The sequence below is a fragment of the Sminthopsis crassicaudata genome, chromosome 4, assembly GCF_048593235.1.
Source record: "Sminthopsis crassicaudata isolate SCR6 chromosome 4, ASM4859323v1, whole genome shotgun sequence".
NCBI classification, from domain to species: domain Eukaryota; kingdom Metazoa; phylum Chordata; class Mammalia; order Dasyuromorphia; family Dasyuridae; genus Sminthopsis; species Sminthopsis crassicaudata.
The window spans coordinates 444,798,461-444,820,858 of record NC_133620.1 but is presented as its reverse complement, the minus strand read 5'-3'; the positions used below and the strand labels follow the sequence as shown (position 1 = coordinate 444,820,858).

Genomic DNA, 22,398 nt, shown 5'->3' with positions numbered 1-22,398 from the left:
TGTTACATCTCAAGATGTAACATCTCTAGATGGAAGAGTGGGGATGGATATACTAGATGTTGTGGAGATAATGTGGATAGAAACTGGCAGCTGTTTGGAACAAGGCTTGGAAGTTAGCCAGAATTCTCTTTAAGTACAGGATACTATCTCTCCTAGGAGCTGCCCGAATGTATATAAAATAGGGCTAGATGTGCAAAGTTTTCTTCTAAGGAGAATAGCTGCTTTTCAAAGGAATATAGGACTATAATTACAGTCTTAAAATGGAAAGGTATTGATCAAGCCACATCCTAATCACTCTTCCCCAAATTCATTATGTCCTCTGATCTCAGGTGTTCCTAAGCTCTACTTAAGCCTTTTTGGACTTTCTCTGAAATTCCTCCATTCCATCAGAACCTCATAATAGACCATCAAGAGCTTGAAAGGATCTCAGAAAGCAAGTGGTCCCAAACCTGTATTTTCCAGATGAGGAATCTGAAGCCCATGGCAGGGGAAGAGATCTAATCTACCACATTCATTTTACATGGGAAGAAAACAGGATTTCTTCCTAGCTGTGTGACCCTGGGCAAGTCACTTAACCCCAGCCTCAGGAAAAAAAAAAAGAAACCAGAATTCAAGTAGGCAAAACAGATCCCACAAGAAAAGAAGTAAAAGTTTCACATTCAGTCTAGTGCAGCTTAATTTATTTATTAAAAAATTTTTTTTTACATTCTTCAAATACTTTGGTCAAAGGAAACCATGGCTCATAGAAAACATTCAGAAGATACTTGTGGATCAGTCACTTTGTAACCAAGTCCTATAGACACTAGCACCATGAGATCAGTCTTTGAGGTGATGGAGAAGGGTAAGGGGCATGGAGGGAGAGAATGACACATGGACTACAAACATCTTATAAACAACACAATTCAACGTTAAAAAATAAGTTATGGGCATTAAATATGATAAAAATAGCTTAAATTATAATCTGAAACATTCTAGAGCCTCGAGTCAAGACCAGCTTGACCCAGATGTCGCCACTGGGAGTGGTAGAGACTTTTCTTCCTTATTCTTCAATCCGGCAGGAACTTGAACTCTTTTCCCAAGCTTTCAAGCCTCTCTTCTCTTCAAGTCTTTGACATACTTCTGGACCCATGGTTCACGAGGGTTGGCACAGATTTTATTACCCTTTCTGGTGAAGAATCTGTGATATAAGAAGTAAAGATGAAAAAAACAGAAATTCAACTTCTAGGTAAAGAAGAGGAAATTACCATTAGATCTGGGTTTCACTAGAGGCAGCTAAGACCCAGTCTCCTTTTTGGGGTAATCATTCCTTTATCCTTAAGAACCCCCCCATCCATTCTTTGGAGTAGTAGTTCCCAAACTATAATCCAGAGAACCCCTAGAAGTCCCAGAAACCCTTTCAAAACTACTCATAATCATTCTAAGATGTAAATTAATAGAGATAACCCATCTAAAAACTGGTCTTTGGGACCACTAACTATTTTTAAGAATTCGAAGGAGAATTGCTCTGAGGGACTTTGGTCTCTCCTTGATTTCACTTCATTGTAGCCCTCATATTTTGCTGAGAACAGCTCCAAATTGTCATTCTTCAGGCCAGGCTTAAAGCCACAGCTCTCTTTTTTCATTTCCTATCTCTCCCTTATGCTCAGCTAGAACATCAGCCCCAAATGCCACCGAATCACGGAAACTTTCTTCTGGGAGACGTGGTTGAATTTTTCATAATTTATTTTAGCAGGGGCTTTTTTTCTTCCTCCCAGATCCTGACAATTTGTCCCCATATAATCCTTGGCTCTCTTCCTCAAACGTGGTGATTGGCACCTTTACTCACATGATGGCTGGCCGGGAACATAGACTACTGGTCTCAAAATGATCCACTACAACTGCTCGAGGGATCTTCTGGGAGGTATAGGAGAAGCAGCAAGCAGTGGGAATGTCAGACCCAACTGAAAGGAAAGGAACATTGTGAGAATTGTGCCATTTTTTTTTTTTTTTTTTTAGCAGATGACTCAACACTTCTAGTCTCAGAATGATGTGGAAAGAGCAGAGGAGACTTTGGGAGGACATGGGACATGTCGTCATTTCCAGAAATATCCCTCCTTGTTTCTAATGAATGGTGTGCTAGCATAGTGAACAGAGTTCTAGACTTTGGAGTTAAGAAAACCTAAGCTTTAAATTCTACCCCAGAAACTTGTGCTTTGTATCTCTGGGCAAAGCGCTTATCTACTCTGCTTTTGTTTCCTAGTCTGTAAACTAGGTATGATAAGAACAGTACCTCTCTCTGAGAGGTACTATTTCAAATCCTGTGTCTGGGGAAATTAGTAGGAAATAGCCCATTCTGAAGACAGAAGCATATTGAGAAATGACCCAAACCATTTTGAAATCTTGGGTGGATTTCATGTTTTGACTGAAAAGTCTCACACCACAAATCACAGGTGCTGGGCTCTGTCTCATCAACTATCTTATCAAAATCATCTCTCCTCCCAGTTAGAAAAAGGGGAATTTTTTTTTAAAGGGGAGAAGGGAAAACAGACTGACCTGTTAATGAAGAGACCTGATAGAAGGTGATGATAAGGACAGAGAGGATAGCCACAGAGCTTTTCATGATGCTGGTGAAGGGCAGGAGTCCCAGGAGTAGGATGAGCTCTTCAGCTAGGAGAGATTTCTGAGTTCTGAGTTCCTTGGCTCTTTCTGTCACCCATTCTTTGCCAGGCTGCTTTTTATAGGGGATGCTGGATCTCGTAGGAAATTGGAACATCTTAGAACTTTTCTTAGTAAGCTTGACGTCATGATGTCACTTGCACAACTAAAGAGCACTCTATGTGTCATGTGGCCCCAGAATATCCAAGAATGGTCATAATTTCAGCTACTTGATTATGAAGTACTAAAAGGAGTGGGGTGATGAGGAAGCATTTGTTGGGGGAGGAGGGTGGAAGAGGGAAATTATCTTCTCTAATAAGATAGAGAGAAGGATATCAGGCTATTACTATTAATAGTTAGTTCCTCCTCATGAGAACTGAACTAGATGTAGGCTGTCTGTTTTGTTTCCCTTCTAAGGAGTTGAAACTTTTGATGTTCCATATGATGATTACAATCACAAACAAGGGGCTATCCCAGAGTCTCGTGATTAAATAAGCAACATTATTTTCTCCACACTAGAAAGAGTAAAAAATTTCATTAGAAAAAGTCAAGAAGATTGGGGGTTAAGGGGTGAGGGAAAGGAAGATGGGAAAATTAAAGTTAGATTTTCAATGATTCATTGGAATAATGGTAATGAATGGATCTGTGATTTCTTTGGTGTAAGGAAGTCCCAGGTGAGGAAACTCTATTAGTTCAGGTCAGCACCTTCTTGGCAACTTCAAGTCTTATTGCTAAGTGACTTTCTTGGGGTCATAGGCAGTATGCGTAGGAGGCAAGATCTGAAGTCAGGTCTACTAAGCCTTGAGCCCTGCTCTAGTATACCTTTCTTCCTTGTAAAACAAAACAAAACAATAAAATAAATGATAGTTGTGAGTACTTGAATTTGCAGGACAAGCAAATTTGGATGTGTTCAAACCATCAACCATAACAACCTAATGGCCTACTCTGGGAAATGAGTGTGAACCACTACATAGCATTTCCAATATCTCTTTTCTGTCCACTTGCATTTTTGTTTTCCTTCTCAGATTAATTTTACCTTATTTCTAAGTCTGATTTTTCTTGTGCAGCAAAATAATTGTATGGATATGTATACATATATTGTATTTAACTTATACTTTAACATATTTAACATGTATTGGTCTACCTTCCATCTGGGAGAGGGAGTGGGGAAAGAGGGGAAAAGTTGGAACAGAAGGTTTTGCAAGGGTCAATGCTGAAAAATTACCCATCTTGTAAAAAGCTATAACAATAATAATAATAATAAAGCAACCTAATCATCTGACCAATTGTATCACTATTCAATCATTTATTTATCCAATGACATTTGTGTCTGTCTCATTCTATGGACCAAGAAAGACTTTTTGGGACAGCCCTGTGATGTCCCTAGTGTGAGTGATTCTTGGATAAGGAAGCATACTCTACCAATGCAGAAGAATAGTCATTCTGAATTTTATAGTTTTATGGGGTTGTCTAGAATACCTAGAAGTCTTGACAAGAAAATTGTCAGGCTGTATTAGAGGCAAGATTTGACCCAAATCTGGTTGGTTTGGAGGCCAACTCTCTATGTCTGTACAATATTGCTTCTTGTGCTAGGGATACAAAGAATATACAGCTCAGTTCCTGCCCTCAGAGAGCTTATATTCAATTTGGAGTTGGAGAGTAGAGAATAGCACAAATAGAGATAAATCTAATATGAGGCAAAGAGTGGTGGTAATAATAAACATTTATTATCTAATAAATCAAGTATTACGTCAAATGAGAGATCTAGGCAAGCTACTTTAGGAAAATATGAAAGAGAGTAAATGTAGCTAGATGTTGAAGAAAGGTTTCTTTCTGAGATGAGTCTCAAAGAAAATGAAGAATCCTGAAAAACCAATATGAAGAGAGTATAAATTCCAAGCCTGGGGAAGAGGTGTGTGAAAGTCCAGAGATAAGTGATGGCACGTCAAATTCAAGAAAAATAGTCTAGCTTGACCAAAATGTATAGAAAATAAAGGGGAGGAATATGAAATAAAATTTGGAAAGTAGTTTGGAACTAAATTGTGGATGGTGTTAAATGCTATTCTAAGGAATCTTTATTTATCTTATCATAGATAAAATAGGGCATCACTGAAGGTTTTTGAGTCCTCAGTTAGTCATTATTAAGTACCTACTATGTGCCGGATTATGTGCTAAACACTGAGGCAAAAGAGGCAAAAGACAGCCTCGGTTATCAAGGAGCTTACCATCAAACTGCGTGTGAGTGAGAGGTGGGAGGGGGTGACATGGTCAAACTACATCTTAAAAAGATTATTTTGGCAAATGTGTAGAAAAATAACTGGAGAAAACAATGGAGGCATAGAGGCCAGTTAAGAGGCTATTAAGAGAATACACATAAGAGGTGATGATGATAGTCTGAACTAGAGTGATATCAGTTTGAGTGGAGAGAAGAAGATGGATATGAGAGAGGTTGTAAAAGTAGAATCAATAAAACTTGGCAATTGATTGGATATCAGAGAGAGTAGACTCAAAGATGAGTCTTAGGGGTTCACCTTACACTTGTTAAGTTGGCAACAATGACAAAAATAAAAATGGCAAATGTGAGGAGGTACTAGGGGATGATATGCACACAGATACATAATGGTTTTTTGTTTTGTTTTAGATTATGCATGTACATTTGTCTTTTTCCATATGAGTCATGTTGGGAGAGAAAAAAATAAAAGGAAAAAAACCATGAGAAAGAAAAAAAAAGAAGGAAAAAAGGTGAAAATAGTATGTTCCTATGCACATTCAATTTCCATCTTCTTTCTCTGAATGCAGGTGACATTTTCCATTCAAACTCTATTAGAATTGCCTTGGATCACTGAATTGCTGAGAAGAGCTAAGCCTATCCGAGTTGATCATCATGCAATCTTGCTGTTACTCTGTACAATATTTCCTTGGTTCTGCTCAGCAGAATAAGTCTTTCCAGGATTTTCTGAAATCAGTCTTTTCATCATTTCTTATGGAATCATCATATTCCATTACATCCATATACCCTAACATTCAGTCATTTCCTAGTTGCTGGGTGCCCATTCAGTTTCCAATTCCTTGCTACAACAAAAAGAACTGTTACAAACATTTTTGCACATGTGACTTCTTTTCCCTCTCTTATGATCTCTTTGAGATCCAGATCCAGAAATGGTACCGGTGCATCAAAGGGTATGCATAAAAAAGTTTGTAGTAGCTTTTTTGTGCTAGCAAAGAATTGGAAAGGGAATGGGTGCCCATCAATTGGGAAATGACTCAACAAGTTGTGGTACATGAAGATAATGGAATATTGTTCTACTAAAAATGATGAACAAACTGATTACAGAAAGGCCTAGAAAGATTTACATAAACTCATGCTTTGCGAAATAAGCAGAACCAGGAATACATTGTATGCAGTAACAGCAAGAATGTGTGATGATCAACTATGAAAAGCTTAGTTCTTCTCAGTGGTTTAGTGATCAAAGCAACCTAATAGTCTTTGGATAGAAAATGCCATCTGAACCTAGAAAAAGAACTAAAGAGATTAAATGTAAATCAATACATGCTATATTCACTTTTTTTTCTGTCTTTTTATCTCTCCCATGTTTTTCCCCTTTTGCTCTAATTTTTCTCTCCCAACATAATTCATAAAATAATATATATTAAAAGTACATAAACAGAAAAAAAGAGTATGCATGGTTTGATAGCCTTTGGGGAACAGTTCCAAATTGCTCTCCAGAATGGTTGGATCAGTTCACAACTCTTCCAACAATGCATCAGTGTCCCAGTTTTCTCACATCCCCTCCAACATTTATTACTATCTTTTCCTGCCATCTTAGCCAATTTGATGTGAGGTGGTACCTCACAATTGTTTTAATTCGCATTTCTCTACTCAATAATGAGTTAGAGCATTTTTTCATATGATTAGAGATGCTTAAATTTTTTCATCTGAAAATTGTTCATATCCTTTGACCATTTATTAATTGGGAAATGACTTGTATTCTCATAAATTTGACTCATTTTTAGAAATTAAACCCTTAGGAGAAACATTGGCTGTAAAAATTGTTTCTTAGCTTTTTGCTTCTCTTCTAATATTGGCTGTATACACAGATACATTATTTTTATTTTTTATTTTTTGCTGAGGCAATTGGGGTTAAGTGACTTGCCCAAGGTCACACAGCTAGGAAGTGTTAAGTGTCTGAGATCAGATTTGAACTGAGGTCCTCTTGACTTCAGGGCTGGTGCTCTATGCATTGTGCCACCTAGCTGTCCCCAACAGATACATTATTGATGGAGCTATGAATTTATCCTAACTGTTCAATTTAAAATTATGCTAGAAATTCTAGTAAAGTGATTTTTGACTTAGAAATATCATTTTTGACATAGGCAACAAGGAGGTCACAGACAGAGTCAAAGTTCCCCTACATACAGAAATATTTTTAGCAGAATTTTTTTTTGAAGTAGCAAAGGAAGTAAAAGGAAATTTGTAAATGACTAAGCAAAGTGTGACAAGTGGTTGCAATAAATTTGATTATATGGCCAGATGACTTCAGAGTTACCCAGAAAGATTTCTATGAACTTATGCAGAATAAGGTGAATAGAATCAGGAAAAGCATGTAAATAGCGATTATAACATGTAAAGACAAACAGCATTGAAACATTTATAAACTTTGATCAAAGTAATGATAGATCATGATTTCAATAATGAATAGCGTTTCATCCACCTTTCAGAAGAGAAGTGTTAGACTGGAGATAGAGAATGAGATATACTTTTTTTTTTATTCATTCAGTATATGATTTATGGTTGTATCTCTTCGTAACAAGGGAGGGTCTTTGAGTGAGGGGAGTCATTTGGAAATTTCTTTGTTGTAAAAAAAATTATGAAACTTTTTTGTTGTTGTTTTAATTAAAAGATGGTGTCAACAACTGGAAAAGGGAAATTAAGAGAAAGGCGACATGTTCATAATTGAACATGAATTTGCCAACGTCCAGGTGGTCAGAGATGTCAAGAGAAGTTCAGAGTGAATGTATAGAGCTAAGAATTATCTGAATGGAGGAAATAATTGAACTTAGGGGGATGGATGAGCTCACCAGAAAAAAGAATATAAAGAGAGAGGACCTTGAGATAAGAGGAGGATAAAGAACCAGCAAAGGAGACTAGGTCAGACAGGCAGGAGAACTAGGATTAAACAGCATTAGAAAAGTCAAGGGAGGAGCTGGAGTCACCATTGTTGAAAGTTACTGAAAGAGGGTGAGAGTTGAGGAAGGAGGGATAAAAAAAGCTTATTGCTAATCCTTAAAAAAAAAAAAAAATTTCAGTGCACTGATGGAGTTGCCAGAGATTATAATTGATTATGACTAATCATTGAGGAAATGTAGAGAGCCAGTGTATGCAATTTTTTTGTGTATTTAGCAGTGAAATAAAGGAAAAATATAGGATGATAGCTTGAGGGGAATGTGAAAATCTTCTGAAGATCTTGTTTGGGAAAGAGGAGATCTCCCTCTTTGACAAAAAACTATTGGAAAAACAGGACATTGTCAGAAAATGGGTTTAGAACAACATTGCATACCATGTACCAAGATAATTCCAAATGGATTCATGAGCCAGATATAAAAGGTCATATAAAAATATAAAAAAAAAAAAACAAATAAAGATAAAGGAAGAAATTCTGTTGGGATTTATGGAGAGAGGTAAGATTCATGAATAAAGAAATGATTTAGAAGATAATACAAGATAAAATGGAAAATATTGGCTAAAAATATTTTTCTTAAACAAATCAAATATAATTAAAATTAGTAGGGACACTGGGTAATTGGGAGGTAAAACAAAATGAAACAACAACAACAAAAAAAACCCCAAACCAAAACCAAATCCCAAAAACAATCTTACAGCAGATTTTCCTGATCAAGTTCTTTTATCCAAATTATTTAAGGAACTGATTTTTTTTCCTTTTTGCTGAAGCAATTGGGGTTAAGTGACTTGCCCAGGGTCACACAGCTAGGAAGTGTAAAGTGTCTGAGACCAGATTTGAACTCAGGTCCTCCTGACGGCAGGGCCGGTACTCTATCCACTACACCATCTAGCTGCCCCTTTAAGGAACTGATTAAAATTTATGTACTCCTTAGAAAATAAATGCTCAAAAAATAACAAAAGACAATTTTCAAAGGAAGTCATTAACAACCATATGAAAAAAATCAGTCTCCATATGAAAAAAAAATGATCTAAATTTTTAATGATTGGAAAACTGCAAATGAAGCAACTTTGAGGTTCTATTGCTCATGCACCAGACTGGCAAAGATGACCTAAGAGGAAAATTATAGATATTGGAGGGGTTATAGAAAAACAGACACACTAGTACAGTAGTAATAGAATTGTAAATTGGTCCAGCATTATGATAGGCAAATTGGAACTATAGCCAAAAGATTAAAAAAATGTTACCACTCTTTGACCCATCTATACCATTACTAGTGTTATCAAAGAAAGAGGAAAAAGATCAAAATTAACAAAAATATTTATTGCAATGCCAGAGAAACTGAGGCGAGTAGAGATTTATTAATTTAATGTGTAGAGTTTTTTTGAATGGCAATATGCTTCTAAAGCATTTGGTACAGAGGAACTGAGGCTCAACACTAACACTCTTCATAGTAGCAAAAGGGGGAAGCATTTCTCCTTCCAAGAGGAGAGGTACCCTTCTATTGGACTATGGCTAAATAAATTGTTATATAAATATAATAGAATATTATTATGTTGAGGTGTGAGAAATAAAGATTGAGAGAACCTCTGACAGCAATGGGTCCTGTGGCCAGTTGCAGGTTTTTCAAAATAATTCGCAAACCCAAATGAATGAAGTGAGATTTGTGGCAAAAATAGATTTATTACACTAAGGAAACAATTTTCTTAGTGGATAAAATCCTGTTAGGATTTTTGCAAAAGTTTGGGCGACAGCCTTTGATTATATTGTATTTTTGTCGAGCCAGGGAGCAATTTGAGGGACTAATTTTCAATCCCATAGAGGGTGGTGATTATGTCCCTGGCCAAGATCTCTAATTGAATTGGAGGAGATTACTATCTGGGAGTTTCCACTATGAACAGGAGGGTGCTCCCCCCCAGAGGTTTGAGATTTCTAACTCAGGACCACCCTTCCCCCCAAGATCTCAGTTTACATCAATTATGTTGTGACATAATAAAAAAGAAATAATAAAGACATGTTCAAATGGACAGTTTCAGAGGAACCTGGAATTCCTCTATAAAATGATGCAAAGCAAAGTGAACAGAACTAGAACGTTTTATACAGTGGCAAAAACATTAGAGAGAAAAGCAACTTTGAAAGACTTTTGAACTCTGATCAGTGAAAATGATAAACCCCAAGTCCAGAAGCCTGAATATAAAACACGACTCTCATCTCCTTTCAGAGAGGTGATATACTTAAAATAAAATACTTAAAAAATCTCTCAAGAAAGAAATATATTTTTGGTTATTGGCTAAACAATGGCAGATTGTTTTGTAAAATTATATGTATTAACAATGAAGGAGGTGGAAGACATTAGGATGGATAGATGCTAAAAGTATACACAAATGAAAATAAGCATTTATTTTTGAGAGCAACTTTTATAGGCAGTAGGGAAGAATCCAGTGAGCAGGAAGAAATCAAAGATGAAGAGGTGGGGTGGAGAAAGTAAGGTGGTTAGTTGTGCACAGAGAGGAACTTAATTCCAATTCAAACATCATAGTTTTCTTTCCAATTATCATTTCAATTAAATGGGTCTGTTTTTCTCTTTGCTGAAGCCATTATATTCTGGGACATCTCCTTTTCTCTTCCCTCTCTACATTCCAAGTCCATGCTGAAACTCACAAACATTATAGTAGAACCTGAAGCCCCTTCAGCCTGTCTGGAAATGTTGAGTTTACCAGTTATCCCCTCCTGACTCACTTTTCAGGGACACCCCCATCTCTCTTATGATTCAGATTCTGAGAGCTGCCATGAATGAATTGAGGAAGGCAAGAAAAAAAGGAAATGGAAAATGCTGCATCACAATCAGATAAAGGTGAAGAGGATCACTGTGGCTGTGGGGGAGAGAGGTTAGGGGGCTCTAAGATGAAGCCTAAAAATATTTAATTATCAAGTCCTGTGGCCTTTCCTCAGTCCTCATCTTCTTTTCTTTTGTTAGCTTTTAACATTGTTGATCACCGGCTCCTCCTGGACATTTGCTCCCTCCTATGGTTTTCTAACATGGTTCTAACATTGTCTCCTGTCTGTCTGACTCTTTCCTTGGTCTTGTTTGTTGGATCTTCATCTTCTTATTCCTAAGGCTCTTGTCCCCGACTTTACTCTTTTGTCTTTTTATATTCCTTATAACTTAGTATTCATCAGATCCAACTTGTTCCTTTAATAGAGGAGGAAACTGAGGCTCAGAGAGAAGTGATTTACTTATCATCACACAGATGTTAAGTAGCAGAATCAGAAATCACCAATACTCAGTCTTATCTGAGAAACACCATTGTGCCCAGAGATTGACACAAGCCCCATCTTTGTTTGGTAAAAGGATCCCCTACAGAAGATCTACCCAAACAACAAGTGAGAAATAACATACTGTGCTAAGATTCAGAATCCCCCCCAACCCAAGAGGTTGGATTTTTTCAGTTCAATTCTACTCATCAAGCATTATGGACCAGAGGTGAAATATCAGGAATTGGAGATGCAACAAAAGATTCCCGGTCTTAAAGAGTCTACATCCTTATATGGAATCACACATGGCATAGTGAAAAGAGAGCTGGATTTGAAATGGGGGAACCTGGGTTTGCTCCCTTTCAAAGTAATTTCTTCACTCTGAAACTCAGTTCCCTCATTGGGCTTGAAGGTCCTTTCCAGGGTATAGTTTTAGAGGTTAAATGGTCCACAGATGAAATACTGAAGATAACAATTGATTTACCTTGGCCTCTGTCTGCCCCTCTCCTATGCTTGCCCTAGACCTTACCTGAGACTTTAGCTATATGACCTTGGACAGATTACCTGTCTATGCACTTTAGCACCTGAGGTAGAAATGGCCAGTTCTAGAGGGATTAGGTGACTTAAACCAAGTCTTAATGAATTCATTTTTAGTCAAGCCTTGTCACATCTTAGTTTCATAATTTGAAATAAAGGGCAATATACATGCTGCTAACATGTTACTTCACAGGATTGTGGTGAGAGTCAATTGTTTTGAAAAGCGCGAAGTTCCATTCCCAATCCTAGTTCTGTCTCCCCCATGGACTGGCTACATGATCTTGGACAAGTTACCCAATCTACCTCTCCTGCCTACTTCACAAGCCTGCTGGGAGACTCAAATCTTACCTATGTGATTTTGGGGTAATTTAATGTCTCAATTTCCTTACCCATAAAACGAAGAAGTTGGATTAAATAACTTGAAGTCCCATAGAGCCCTAAGTACATGATCCCATGAATAGTCTACACTGCAAAGAGTTTTACAAATGATGGGTGCTATAATTATTATTACATATTTTTCATTTGTTGGTGCTGATTGTTAGTGGATACTATGATGATTTATTTGTTCCCTGCACTACCTGGGGCTGTTGGGAGCATGATAAAACTTCCCTGGCAGATGTAAAAGTTCTTGGGAAGAAAAATTCAAAGGGCTATATTGAGCTAAATGACTTTTAGGGTCCTTCCTGGTTTAAAAGTGTGATGATCCTATGACTAAGAGTTCACATTTCAATGGAACTTTTTAAAGTCTTCATAGTCATTTCCTCACAATAATTTCAATGAGGAAGACTTGAAGAAAGATGGTGGTTGTGTGACTGGAGAGGAGACAATGCAAAAAGATATTGTGAAAAGATATGGCAAATGATTAGATAACAGTGGATGAAAAGTTGAGGATGTCCCCAAGTTTGAGAACTTTGGTGACTGGAAAGATGATGGTGCTTTTGACAAAAACAGGGAAGTTTGGAAGTAGAGGGCTGGTTTGAGAGAGGAAAGATAATGGGTTCTTCATGGGACGTGTTGAATTTGAGATGTCTACCAGATTCAAGTGAAGAGCTCTATGAGGTAATTAGTAGCAGAAGCAAAGTTCTAGCTTTGCTCCCCTGGCTCCCAATTTGGGGTTCTTTCTTCTTCAAGATGATTTCCAAACCCGTGCCTTATGATGTTGGGAAAATTTGTTCTCTTTTAATACCTCAGTTTTCTCTAGATAGAAAATTAGGGTAGTGAGCTTTAGAATAGATTTCCAGGTGTGTAAAAATAAATAAGACTTGGAAGAAATGAGTGATTAGCTTAGAACTTCAGTGTGATTATAATACATTAATCTGGGTCTAGGAATTACATTTTTGTGCATTTCCTCTCTTATGTAATAAAAACAATAGTAACAGCAGCAACATTTACAAAATGCTCTAAGATTTGCAAAGAGCTTATATTACTTGTATCATTACATTTGAGCCTCACAATTCATTGAGGAAATTAGCATGCCTTATTATTATTATTCTTCCCATTTTACAGATGTGGAAATCTTAGGTATAGAAATGTTAAGTCATAACATAACATAAGAAACTCCCAGCCATGTCAATTATTGGATTTGAATCTCAGACTTTCTGTCTCCAAGTCCAGTCTTCTCACCATTATATCATACTTCCTTTGCTTGAGGGGGAAAGGGCAGAAAATCCCCCAAATCTGGCTAGATTTGTGATTTGAATTTCTGACTGAAACTCAAGGGCAAAAACAGAAGTCTTCTCTTGTTTCTTTTTAACTGAATGACAATCCTAAACTGAGGTTAGTTTCCTTCTCCCTGTTTCTGCATGGGGTCAGGAGAATGTAGTGAGATCCTCTTTCCTTTTCTGTTTCTTTCCTCTCCCAGAGGTCAGACGGAATCCAGCTTCTTTCCAGTTCAGATCTAAGATGCTTCTATTTGCTCTAGCCTTTCATCTTTAGTTCCCTGTATTTTGAGGGACATTCTCTGTATGGTTTCAGTCTGTAGTGGGGTCCTCCACCCCCTTTGCTTGGATTTCTGTATATCCCATCTAGCTTAATTTTGGCAAGGGGATATTGGGAGTGGGGAAAAGAGAAAGAGAGAGAAAAGAGAGAGGAAGAGGGGGGGTGAGGAAGAGAAAGAAGAAGAAGAAGAGAAGAAGAAGAAGAAGAAGAAGAAGAAGAAGAAGAAGAAGAAGAAGAAAGAAGAAGAAGAAGAAGAAGAAGAAGAAGAAGAAAGACCAAGAAGGAGGAGGAGGAGGAGGAGGAGAGAGGAAGAGGAGGAGGAGGAGGAGAAGAAGAAGAAGAAGAAGAAGAAGAAGAAGAAGAAGAAAGAAGAAGAAGAAGAAGAAGAAGAAGAGAAGAAGAAGAAGAAGATAGAAAAAGAAGAAGGAGAAGAAGAAGAAGAAGAAGAAGAAGAAGAAGAAGAAGAAGAAGAAGAAGAAGAAGAAGAAGAAGAAGAAGAAGAAGAAGAAGAAGAAAGAAAAAGAAGACCAAGAAGGAGGAGGAGGAGGAGGAGGAAGAGGAGGAGGAGAAGAAGAAGAAGAAGAAGAAGAAGAAGAAGAAGAAGAAGAAGAAGAAGAAGAAGAAGAAGAAAAAGAAGACCAAGAAGGAGGAGGAGAGAAAGAGGGAGGAGGAGGAGGAGAGAGAAGAAGAAGAAGAAGAAGGAAGAAGAAGTAGAAGAAGAAGAAGAAGAAGAAGAAGAAGAAGAAGAAGAAGAAGAAGAAGAAGAAGAAGAAGAAGAAGAAGAAGAAGAAGAAAGAAGAAGAAGAAGAAGAAGAAGAAGAAGAAGAAGAAGAAGAAGAAGAAGAAGAAGAAGAAGAAGAAGAAGAAGAAGAAGAAGAAGAAGAAGAAGAAGAAGAAGAAGAAGAAGAAGAAGAAGAAGAAGAGGAGGAGGAGGAGGAGGAGGAGGAGGAGGAGAGAGGAAAGGGAAAGAGGAGAGAGAGAGAGATGGAGGGAGAGAGGAAAGAAAAGGGAAGTAGGGAGAAAAGAGGAAGGAAGAGAAAGAGACTTTTGATTATCAGTAGAAGGAAGGAAGGGGAGTACTGACCTGGTTATAGAAAAAAAAAATAACAGGAAAAAGCAGGACTCTAAATGAAAGCACTGGCCTTAGGAGAATGGTTTCCAAAGAAATATAGCAGTATTTTCATCATACACTTTTATATGAAAATTAAATTGACACGGCCCCCTTTACACTTTTTAAAAATTCTCTTTTATTATAAATTTAACAAATCAACAATCATGAACATTTCATCATATAAATATGAATTCTATTTAAAATGTATAGTAAATTTATCATGATAATATCAAAATGGTTATGCTGTTTATTTTCCTTTCTGAATTTTCTTCTGTTCTCCCCTTTATGCTGTTTTAGCTGCTCTTTAATTTTCCTTCTTTTATTTTTGTTTCATTTTACACATCAATTCTTATTTTTCCAAAAGAAGTTTCCCCTTGTAACCAAAAGGCTACTATATATGTATATAATCATACATACATATATACTGAATAGAACTAATTATAGTTAAGCAAAAGAAACAGGATGTCAGTATCTAAAAATGTGTCTCCTCTCACTCCTGTAGTCTGTCACCTCTCTGCCTAATCACAAATAGCATGTTTTGTCATCAATATCCTAAAGACATAATTGGTCATTGCACAGTATTCTTAAGCCTTTCAAGGTTATTTTTCTCACATTATCATAGCCATTGTGTGCATTTTCCCCTTTTGCCTCTACTGACTTGACTCTGAATCAGAAGCCATCGAATATGGCAGCATAATATTCAATAAACTCAAATAAACCCCAACACTTGGGATGAGGATTTGTCATTCAGTAAAAGCTTCTGGAAAAACTGGAGAGCAACTTGACATAAATTGGGTTTAAATAAACATCTCACATTATAGACCATAATAATAATAATTAGCATTTATAAGTACTTTAAAGTTTCAAAGTATTTTATAATATATCATTTGATCATAACAATAACCTTGGGATGTGGGTGTTATTATTAAACTCATTTTATAGATGAGGAAACTGAGGTGCTGAAAGTGACTTGCCCAGCATCACTCAACTCATAAATGTTTGAGGCAAAATTTGAACTCAGGTTTGCCTGACTCCAAATCCAATGCTCCATTGGACTACCTCAATATCTCAAACGTTAAATGAATGCCCAGATGTAATGAAAAAGGTCATATCATAAGCAAATTAAAGGAAAAGGGAAGGAGATATTTTTCACAACTGGAAGTGGGTAGGTGAAAAATGAACCAAACAAGGAGTAAAGATCACCACAAAGAACAAAATGCACTATTGTTTACATAAAATTGAAGGTTTTGCACACACAAAAGTAATGTAGTAATAAAAGAGAAACTCTTAACTGGGAGGGAATGGATATTCGCAGTAAATTTCTCTGGTAAAGGTCTAATATTCAAGATCTATAGGGAAATGATTTAAATATACAACAAAAGCCATTCCCCGATAGGTACATTTAACATGTCAAAGGCTATAACAGCAGTTCTAAAAGGAAGAAAAACAAGCCATCAACAGCCATATAGAAAATATTGTCCAATCACTAATGATAAGAAAATACTAATTAAAGCAACTCAGAATTTCCATCTCCCACCTCAGATTCACAAAGATAATAAAAAGAGTAAATGACAACTTTTGGAGGGAGTGTGAGAAGAAAAACAAACTAATATACTGTTGCTGAAACTGAACTAATCAGTTCATAGATCAGTAATCTATGCATATCCTTTGTCCCAGTTATACCTCTGCAATCTATGTATTTCAAAGATAACAAAGAAAAAAGGAAAGGACAAATATTAACCAAAAATGCTTATAGCAGTCTTTTTTTGTTAGAGCAAGGAACTAGAAATGAAGGGGGTTATCCATCAACTGGGAAATGACTAAAGAAATTTTGGTACATGAATGTCATGGAATATTATAGAGTAGTAAGAAAAAAATAAAACCAATAATTTTAGACGAATCTGAAAAGACATATAAAAAAGTAAGCAGAATCGAACAATATTAGAAAGGATAAAACATTGTAATGGGAAGCAATTGTCAAAGAATAAATGATGATTATTGTAATGACCATTAGGTGACCCCAGAAAACTGAGGATAATCATGTTTCTCAAATATTGGCAGAGATGATGAATTATAGATTCAGAAGAAGACACACATTTTGAATCACATGCAAAATATGGTTTTGGTTGCTTGACTATACTTATTTGTTATAAGGGAGGACTCTTCTGTGTGGAAAAGGGTGAAGAGAGGGTGATAAAAGAGAGTGGGAAGTAGTGGAAAAAGAAGAATGTCATTGATACTTTTTAAAAATACACAGAAGAAAGTTCAGAATTATTAGAAAAAGGAAATGAACCCAGGAAAGATAGTATGTATGACTTTATCATTGATTCCTTCTAGATCTATTTTCTTTTTATTTATTTCAAAAATAAGTACTTGTTTTCTAATCTTCCTACCTTCCTTCCTTCCTGTTAAGGAACAGGTCAATTCTTCAAGAGCCTCCACAGCTGTGAATCTTATTTACCATTTATTAGGTTTAAACCTAGACAAATCACTTGGTAATAATAAATGGTAATTCTAAATAATTAATGGTATTATTAAGGATGTTAATAATAAAAGCAGTGTTTTAAGAATAAATGGTATTTGTTAATAAAAAAAGAATGGCATTAATCTTAAAGTTTACAAGAGTCTTAAAAATATTGTTGCACAAGAGAACTGTTCAGTTCTGCACACATATATTGTATCTAGGATATATTATAACATATTTAACATATATGGGACTGCCTGCCATCTAGGGGAGGGGGTGGAAGGAGGAAAGGGAAAAGTCAGAATATAAGTGAAGGCACGGGGTAATGTTGTAAAACATTACCCAGGCATATGTTCTGTCAATAAGAAGTTATTTAAAAAATATTGTTGCATTTGAACATTTTATGATATGAACAATACAGATCTATCCCTGTTAAAATATAAACTCCTTGGAGTTAGGATCTATATATGTGTTTTTCTTTCCTATCACTAAAGTCTAGCATAATGTCTATCTTTTTTTTTTGTTGTTGTTCTGTTTCCAACCTGTGATTTCATTAATAAGGAAACTCCTGTTAAAGCAGATTAGCAACTACTTGAAAACTCAGAGGACTGGAGATTGGTCTGGGAATAGTGTGAGGTTTAGTGTTACATAAAAAGTAATTTTCAGAGATGAGACCAGAACCCAAGTCTTTTCACCATAAGTCTCAGTGTTTTTAATGAATGAATTAGATGTAATAATACCAATTCTATCTACCTTAAAGAAATGATGAGCCTCAACTGATATCATAAATATCATTTGAAAACATTTAAAGAGATTCTGTCATAAGGAAGTTTACTTTTAAATTGGGATAGATCTATATTATGCACGTCATAGGATAGTTGTGAAGCTCAAATGCAATAATATTTTTAAGAGCTTTGCAAACCTTAATATAAATATCATTTCTTATTATCAATTATAGATGTCAAAGGTTTGTGGAACCTTAAAGTACTTCTCACTACCTGTGAAACAACGAAAGAGGGTCACTGTTTCCTTATTTATATGGGAGGAGGTTAATTTAGATGAAAGACTCTTCCACCTCTTAATCTACAATCTTTTTTTTTTATATATAGTATTTTTTTTGAGAAGCAATTGGGGTTAAATGACTTGTTCAGGATCACACAGCTACTAAATATTATGTGTCTGAGGTCACATTTGAATCAGGTCTTCCTGATTCCAGGGCCAGTGCTCTATCCACTGAACCATCCATCTAGCTGCTCCTCCATGTACAACCTTAAGAGAGAGGCAGTTAGTTTTTGCTCTGGCAGCACATATGCTAAATTTGGAACGAAAGAGAGAAAATGTGAATGGTCCCTGAGAAAGGACAACACCAAATTAGTGAAGATACAGATAGTTATAATATCAAAGCAGTAGTAATGTTATATTAAATACTCTTTTAAATCAATCATTAACATAAATCTCCTTCTGATTTCATTTTGCTTTTGTTTGGTCGGTTTCTGCTTCTATTTCAAGTTCACCACTTCCCCCTTAGCACCCTTGTCACCCTTACACACACATTTCTCCTCTCTCTCTTTTCCTATACCCCCCACCAATTCTCCCATGATGAAACTGCACTGCAACTCAGCCCTTGACACCAACCTTACATTTCCTGGGCTGATTTTTCAGTTCCCAACTCTCACCATGACATCAAAACTACCCTGGAATTTCCATTCCCTTTCTGTTCCTCCAATTGCTTCCAAAAGCCCCATATAAAGAGAGGGTTCAAGCATGAGACCGAAGCACAGCTCTCCAGAATCTCTCAGCCCGTGTCCTGCTCCTCTCTCCTCTCAGGATCATGAAGGTCTCTGTGGCTGCCCTCTCCCTCCTCCTGGTCATGGCTTTCAGCTCTCTGGCATCCTCTGCACCAGGTAAGTCTGCTTTCTCCTGCCTCTGTGCCCAGGCTTTAATCACAAGCTGGACAGAGCCCCTAGTTTAAAGCTAGTTAGAGCATGAGGATTTAGTGAGGATGTGGAGAAGGAAGTCGGGAGGGGAGGGACAGAAGCAGGTTTATTAGACTTGACAATTTATGCTGGTTTACATATAAATTCAAGGCAGGAGAAAAGAGCCACAAGGGCAGTAGATTGGGCTCTAGTCCAACATGGTTTTAGTTCTGGTTTGGTCACTAAATCCTTGCAGCAAGTAGTTTTCTCAACAAAAAAACTTTGTAGAAGTTAGATGGGCTGATCTCTGACACCCGATGCAGCTCTGATTTTTCTCCATGGATCCTTTTTGCAATGGGAACAGCAGGTCTGACTCTTCTATATACAACTGAGAATCATAGCTGGCACAGAAAGAACCAGGGTAAGGGAGATAAGAGAGATGACATCCACATAATTTTTGATGGGAAACCTTTTGTGGGACATAGTTAAGGACTGTATAGTATGAACATATGATCCTAATTTTATGCTTCTCTTTTCTCTGCAGTAAGCTCTAACCCTCCCACCTCGTGCTGCTTCTCCTATGTTAAGCAACAGATCCCCAGAAAATTTGTGACGGACTATTTTGAGACCAGCAGCCAGTGCTCTCAACCAGCTGTGGTGTGAGTATCTACTTACTCATTGTCTCTAGGAAATATAAAGACAAGAGAATGGAAAGAGGAAATGGGGTCATTTGGCAACTTGGTCAAATGAAAGGTCAGGTAATAGAAATTAAATCTGGCTACAAAGGAGTACCGTAGCCTATGTCTCCCCAGGAAGCAAGGCAGAGAACTAGTCTCACCCTGAGGGACAATACTAATCTGATGCAACAGGAACTTGAGGCTGGGGGAGCCTTTTTAAAGGGACTCCTTACTAGAGAGATCCCTAGGAAGGAAATGATTAACTCAAAATAACCAGGGGATTGGTGCAAAAGATGTGGATTGTTCCTTAAGCTCTTCCAGAAGTCTACATAAGTGTTGTACACGGGGGGAACACAAAAAACTATCCTTTATCTTCAAGTGAAAAATTCATTGGCCTCTTGTCCCCCTTTTTTATTCACTTCACAGGTTCCTGACTAGAAAGGGCCGTCAGGTATGTGCTGACCCTAGAGATGACTGGGTTCAGACTTACATGGATGACTTGGAGATGAACTGAGAGGCTCAGAAACCTAGGAAAATGAATCCTAAAGAAAAATGATCCAAATCAAGAAACTCTGCAGTTGGATGAGATCTTTCAAGACTGAAGTTTTCCTGAGATTGACTTTCCCATTATAATTTTTTTTTTTGCCAATGAGATTTAACTTATTATGTAAATTATTTGGTGACATATTTGGATATTTATTGGTAACATTTGTATTTCTGGAGGGCGCTTGTCTCCCATGGGGACTTCTAGTAGCAGCCAGACTTCCACTCTTTAGAGTGTTGGGGCTACCTTCTGGATTCTGTGAATGCCTGTCAATAAACATTTTAAAATCCATATATTTTGACCATGGTTTCTATTTTCTCAAGGGAAAAGAGAATGCTATTTTTATAGCATATGGATGTGGTGTTATTGGACACTGTTTCTATAAAATTTCTAGAGATTCAGTGGACCACCATCTCATTTTGAGTCAGTAGGATGAGAGGGAAGCCAAAAATAAGATCTTCTGTGTTAAAAAACAAACTTCCAGAAATAGAGAAGCAGTAGTCTCATTCTTGTATGGTCTGAGCAGACTACACTCACACTATTTTGGTCAGTTTTGGGAACCATAATTTACTAAGAACACTGGGAAGCTGGAGAAGAGCAAGAGTAGACAATCAAGGGCTGAAAGTTGTAAGAGGGTGAGTTGAAGGAACTTGGGATATTTATGGGAGAAGAGAAGACCCAGGTTAGATATAATTTCTATCTTTAAATATAGGAAGGTCCATCCTTTGGAAGAATATAGATTTGTCTTCATGGGATTCATTCAAAAGACAGAATCAGGATCAATGGATGATATTTGTGAGGAGATTAAGTTTAGTCTTGCTGTTGGGAAAAACTTCTATACATTTATGGCTGTCCAATTTTAATAGACTTGTGATAGAGAGAGCCATCTACATCCAGAAAGAAGACTGTGGGGACTGAATGTAGATCACAAAATAGTATTTTTATTTTTATCTTTTTTGTTATTGCTTGCTTTCTTTTGTTTTCTTTCTAATTTTTTTCCTTTTTAATCTGATTTTTCTTGTGAAGCATTATAAATGTGGAAATATATATGGAAGAGTTGCATGTATTTAACATATATTGGATTAATTGCTGTCTAAGGAAGAGGGTGGGAAGAAGAGAGGGAGAAAATTTTGGAACCTATTGCAAGGGCGAATGTTGAAAACTATCTTTGCATATATTTCAAAATATTTCAACTATTATTAAAAAAAAACAATTTTGACTGTTAAAACTAGAATGGATGACATCAAGCTGTAGGGAGTTTCCCTTCCCCTGGAGATCTTTAAAGAAAAGTGGGGTGAGCATTTCCAAAGAATGGGATAGTGGGGTTTGTTTTTAGTAACGGATTAACTATAGTCCTTTCCAAAAACTCAAATTCTGTAACTATCAAATTCTGTGATGTAGGATATGGGCCAAAAACAATTCTTTCTTAGGAGTTGTACCAAGGAACCACTAGGAAAAATGGAAGAGAGAGAAGTAGAACCAGGAAAGATTTAAGAAAAATGGAGATTATTTTAAAAAGTGTGACAGGAGATAAAATGCTTAATTTGCTGTTTCAAATCATGACTTCACTACTGGCATGACTGTAGGAAAGTCACATACTGACTTAGCTTTTGGAAAAAAATTAGTGTATTTAACAATAATCTAAAAATCATGTTTTTCAATGAATGAGAAACTTATGGTAAATTGGCCAATTTAGATGTCAAAATACAAGACTTGAAATCTTATCTTAGTTCAATCACTTCCTAGCTTCAGAATAAAAGAAAAATGTTAACTCAAATATTTTCATTGTGCCTATATTTTTGTAATATTTAACGATAAATTAAGAAAATCCATCTTAGCCCTATCTTGATTAAAGTAATGATATTCTGTTGGATGATCTCCTTTCCTCACATTTGTCCTCATTCCATTTCATTCTTCATTCAGCTGTCAAAGTGATTCTTCATAAAGAATTCTGACCATGTCATTCTGTATTCAGTATACTCCAGTGGCTCCCTATCACCTCCAGAATTAAATAAAAAAATATCTTTTTGACTTTTCACGTCCTCTGTAGCCTATCTCTTTCCTATCTTTCTGTTTTTTTTTTAACACTTTATTGCCCTTCACTCATTCTATTTTAAAAAAAAATGATTCTGGCCTCCTTTC

General features: G+C 36.6%; 2 protein-coding genes and 1 non-coding gene across 3 annotated transcripts; 2 read left to right on the top strand and 1 right to left on the bottom strand.

The window, feature by feature from the left end:
- Positions 1-663: 663 nt before the first annotated feature.
- On the bottom strand, positions 664-2,767 carry LOC141540008 (C-C motif chemokine 4-like). The gene is made up of 3 exons (XM_074263521.1): positions 2,533-2,767; positions 1,826-1,940; positions 664-1,177 (listed from the first exon to the last, which is right to left on the bottom strand). Exons 1-3 carry the CDS (start codon positions 2,750-2,752, stop codon positions 1,084-1,086), a joined length of 429 nt encoding a protein of 142 aa, XP_074119622.1. The 5' UTR covers positions 2,753-2,767; the 3' UTR covers positions 664-1,083.
- A 15,644-nt stretch (positions 2,768-18,411) lies between these two features.
- LOC141542007 (U6 spliceosomal RNA) lies at positions 18,412-18,513 on the top strand. Its single transcript, XR_012482013.1, has one exon. It is a non-coding gene; the product is annotated as a U6 spliceosomal RNA (small nuclear RNA).
- A 357-nt stretch (positions 18,514-18,870) lies between these two features.
- On the top strand, positions 18,871-20,547 carry LOC141540003 (C-C motif chemokine 4-like). The gene is made up of 3 exons (XM_074263518.1): positions 18,871-19,023; positions 19,580-19,694; positions 20,139-20,547. Exons 1-3 carry the CDS (start codon positions 18,951-18,953, stop codon positions 20,224-20,226), a joined length of 276 nt encoding a protein of 91 aa, XP_074119619.1. The 5' UTR covers positions 18,871-18,950; the 3' UTR covers positions 20,227-20,547.
- Positions 20,548-22,398: the final 1,851 nt, after the last annotated feature.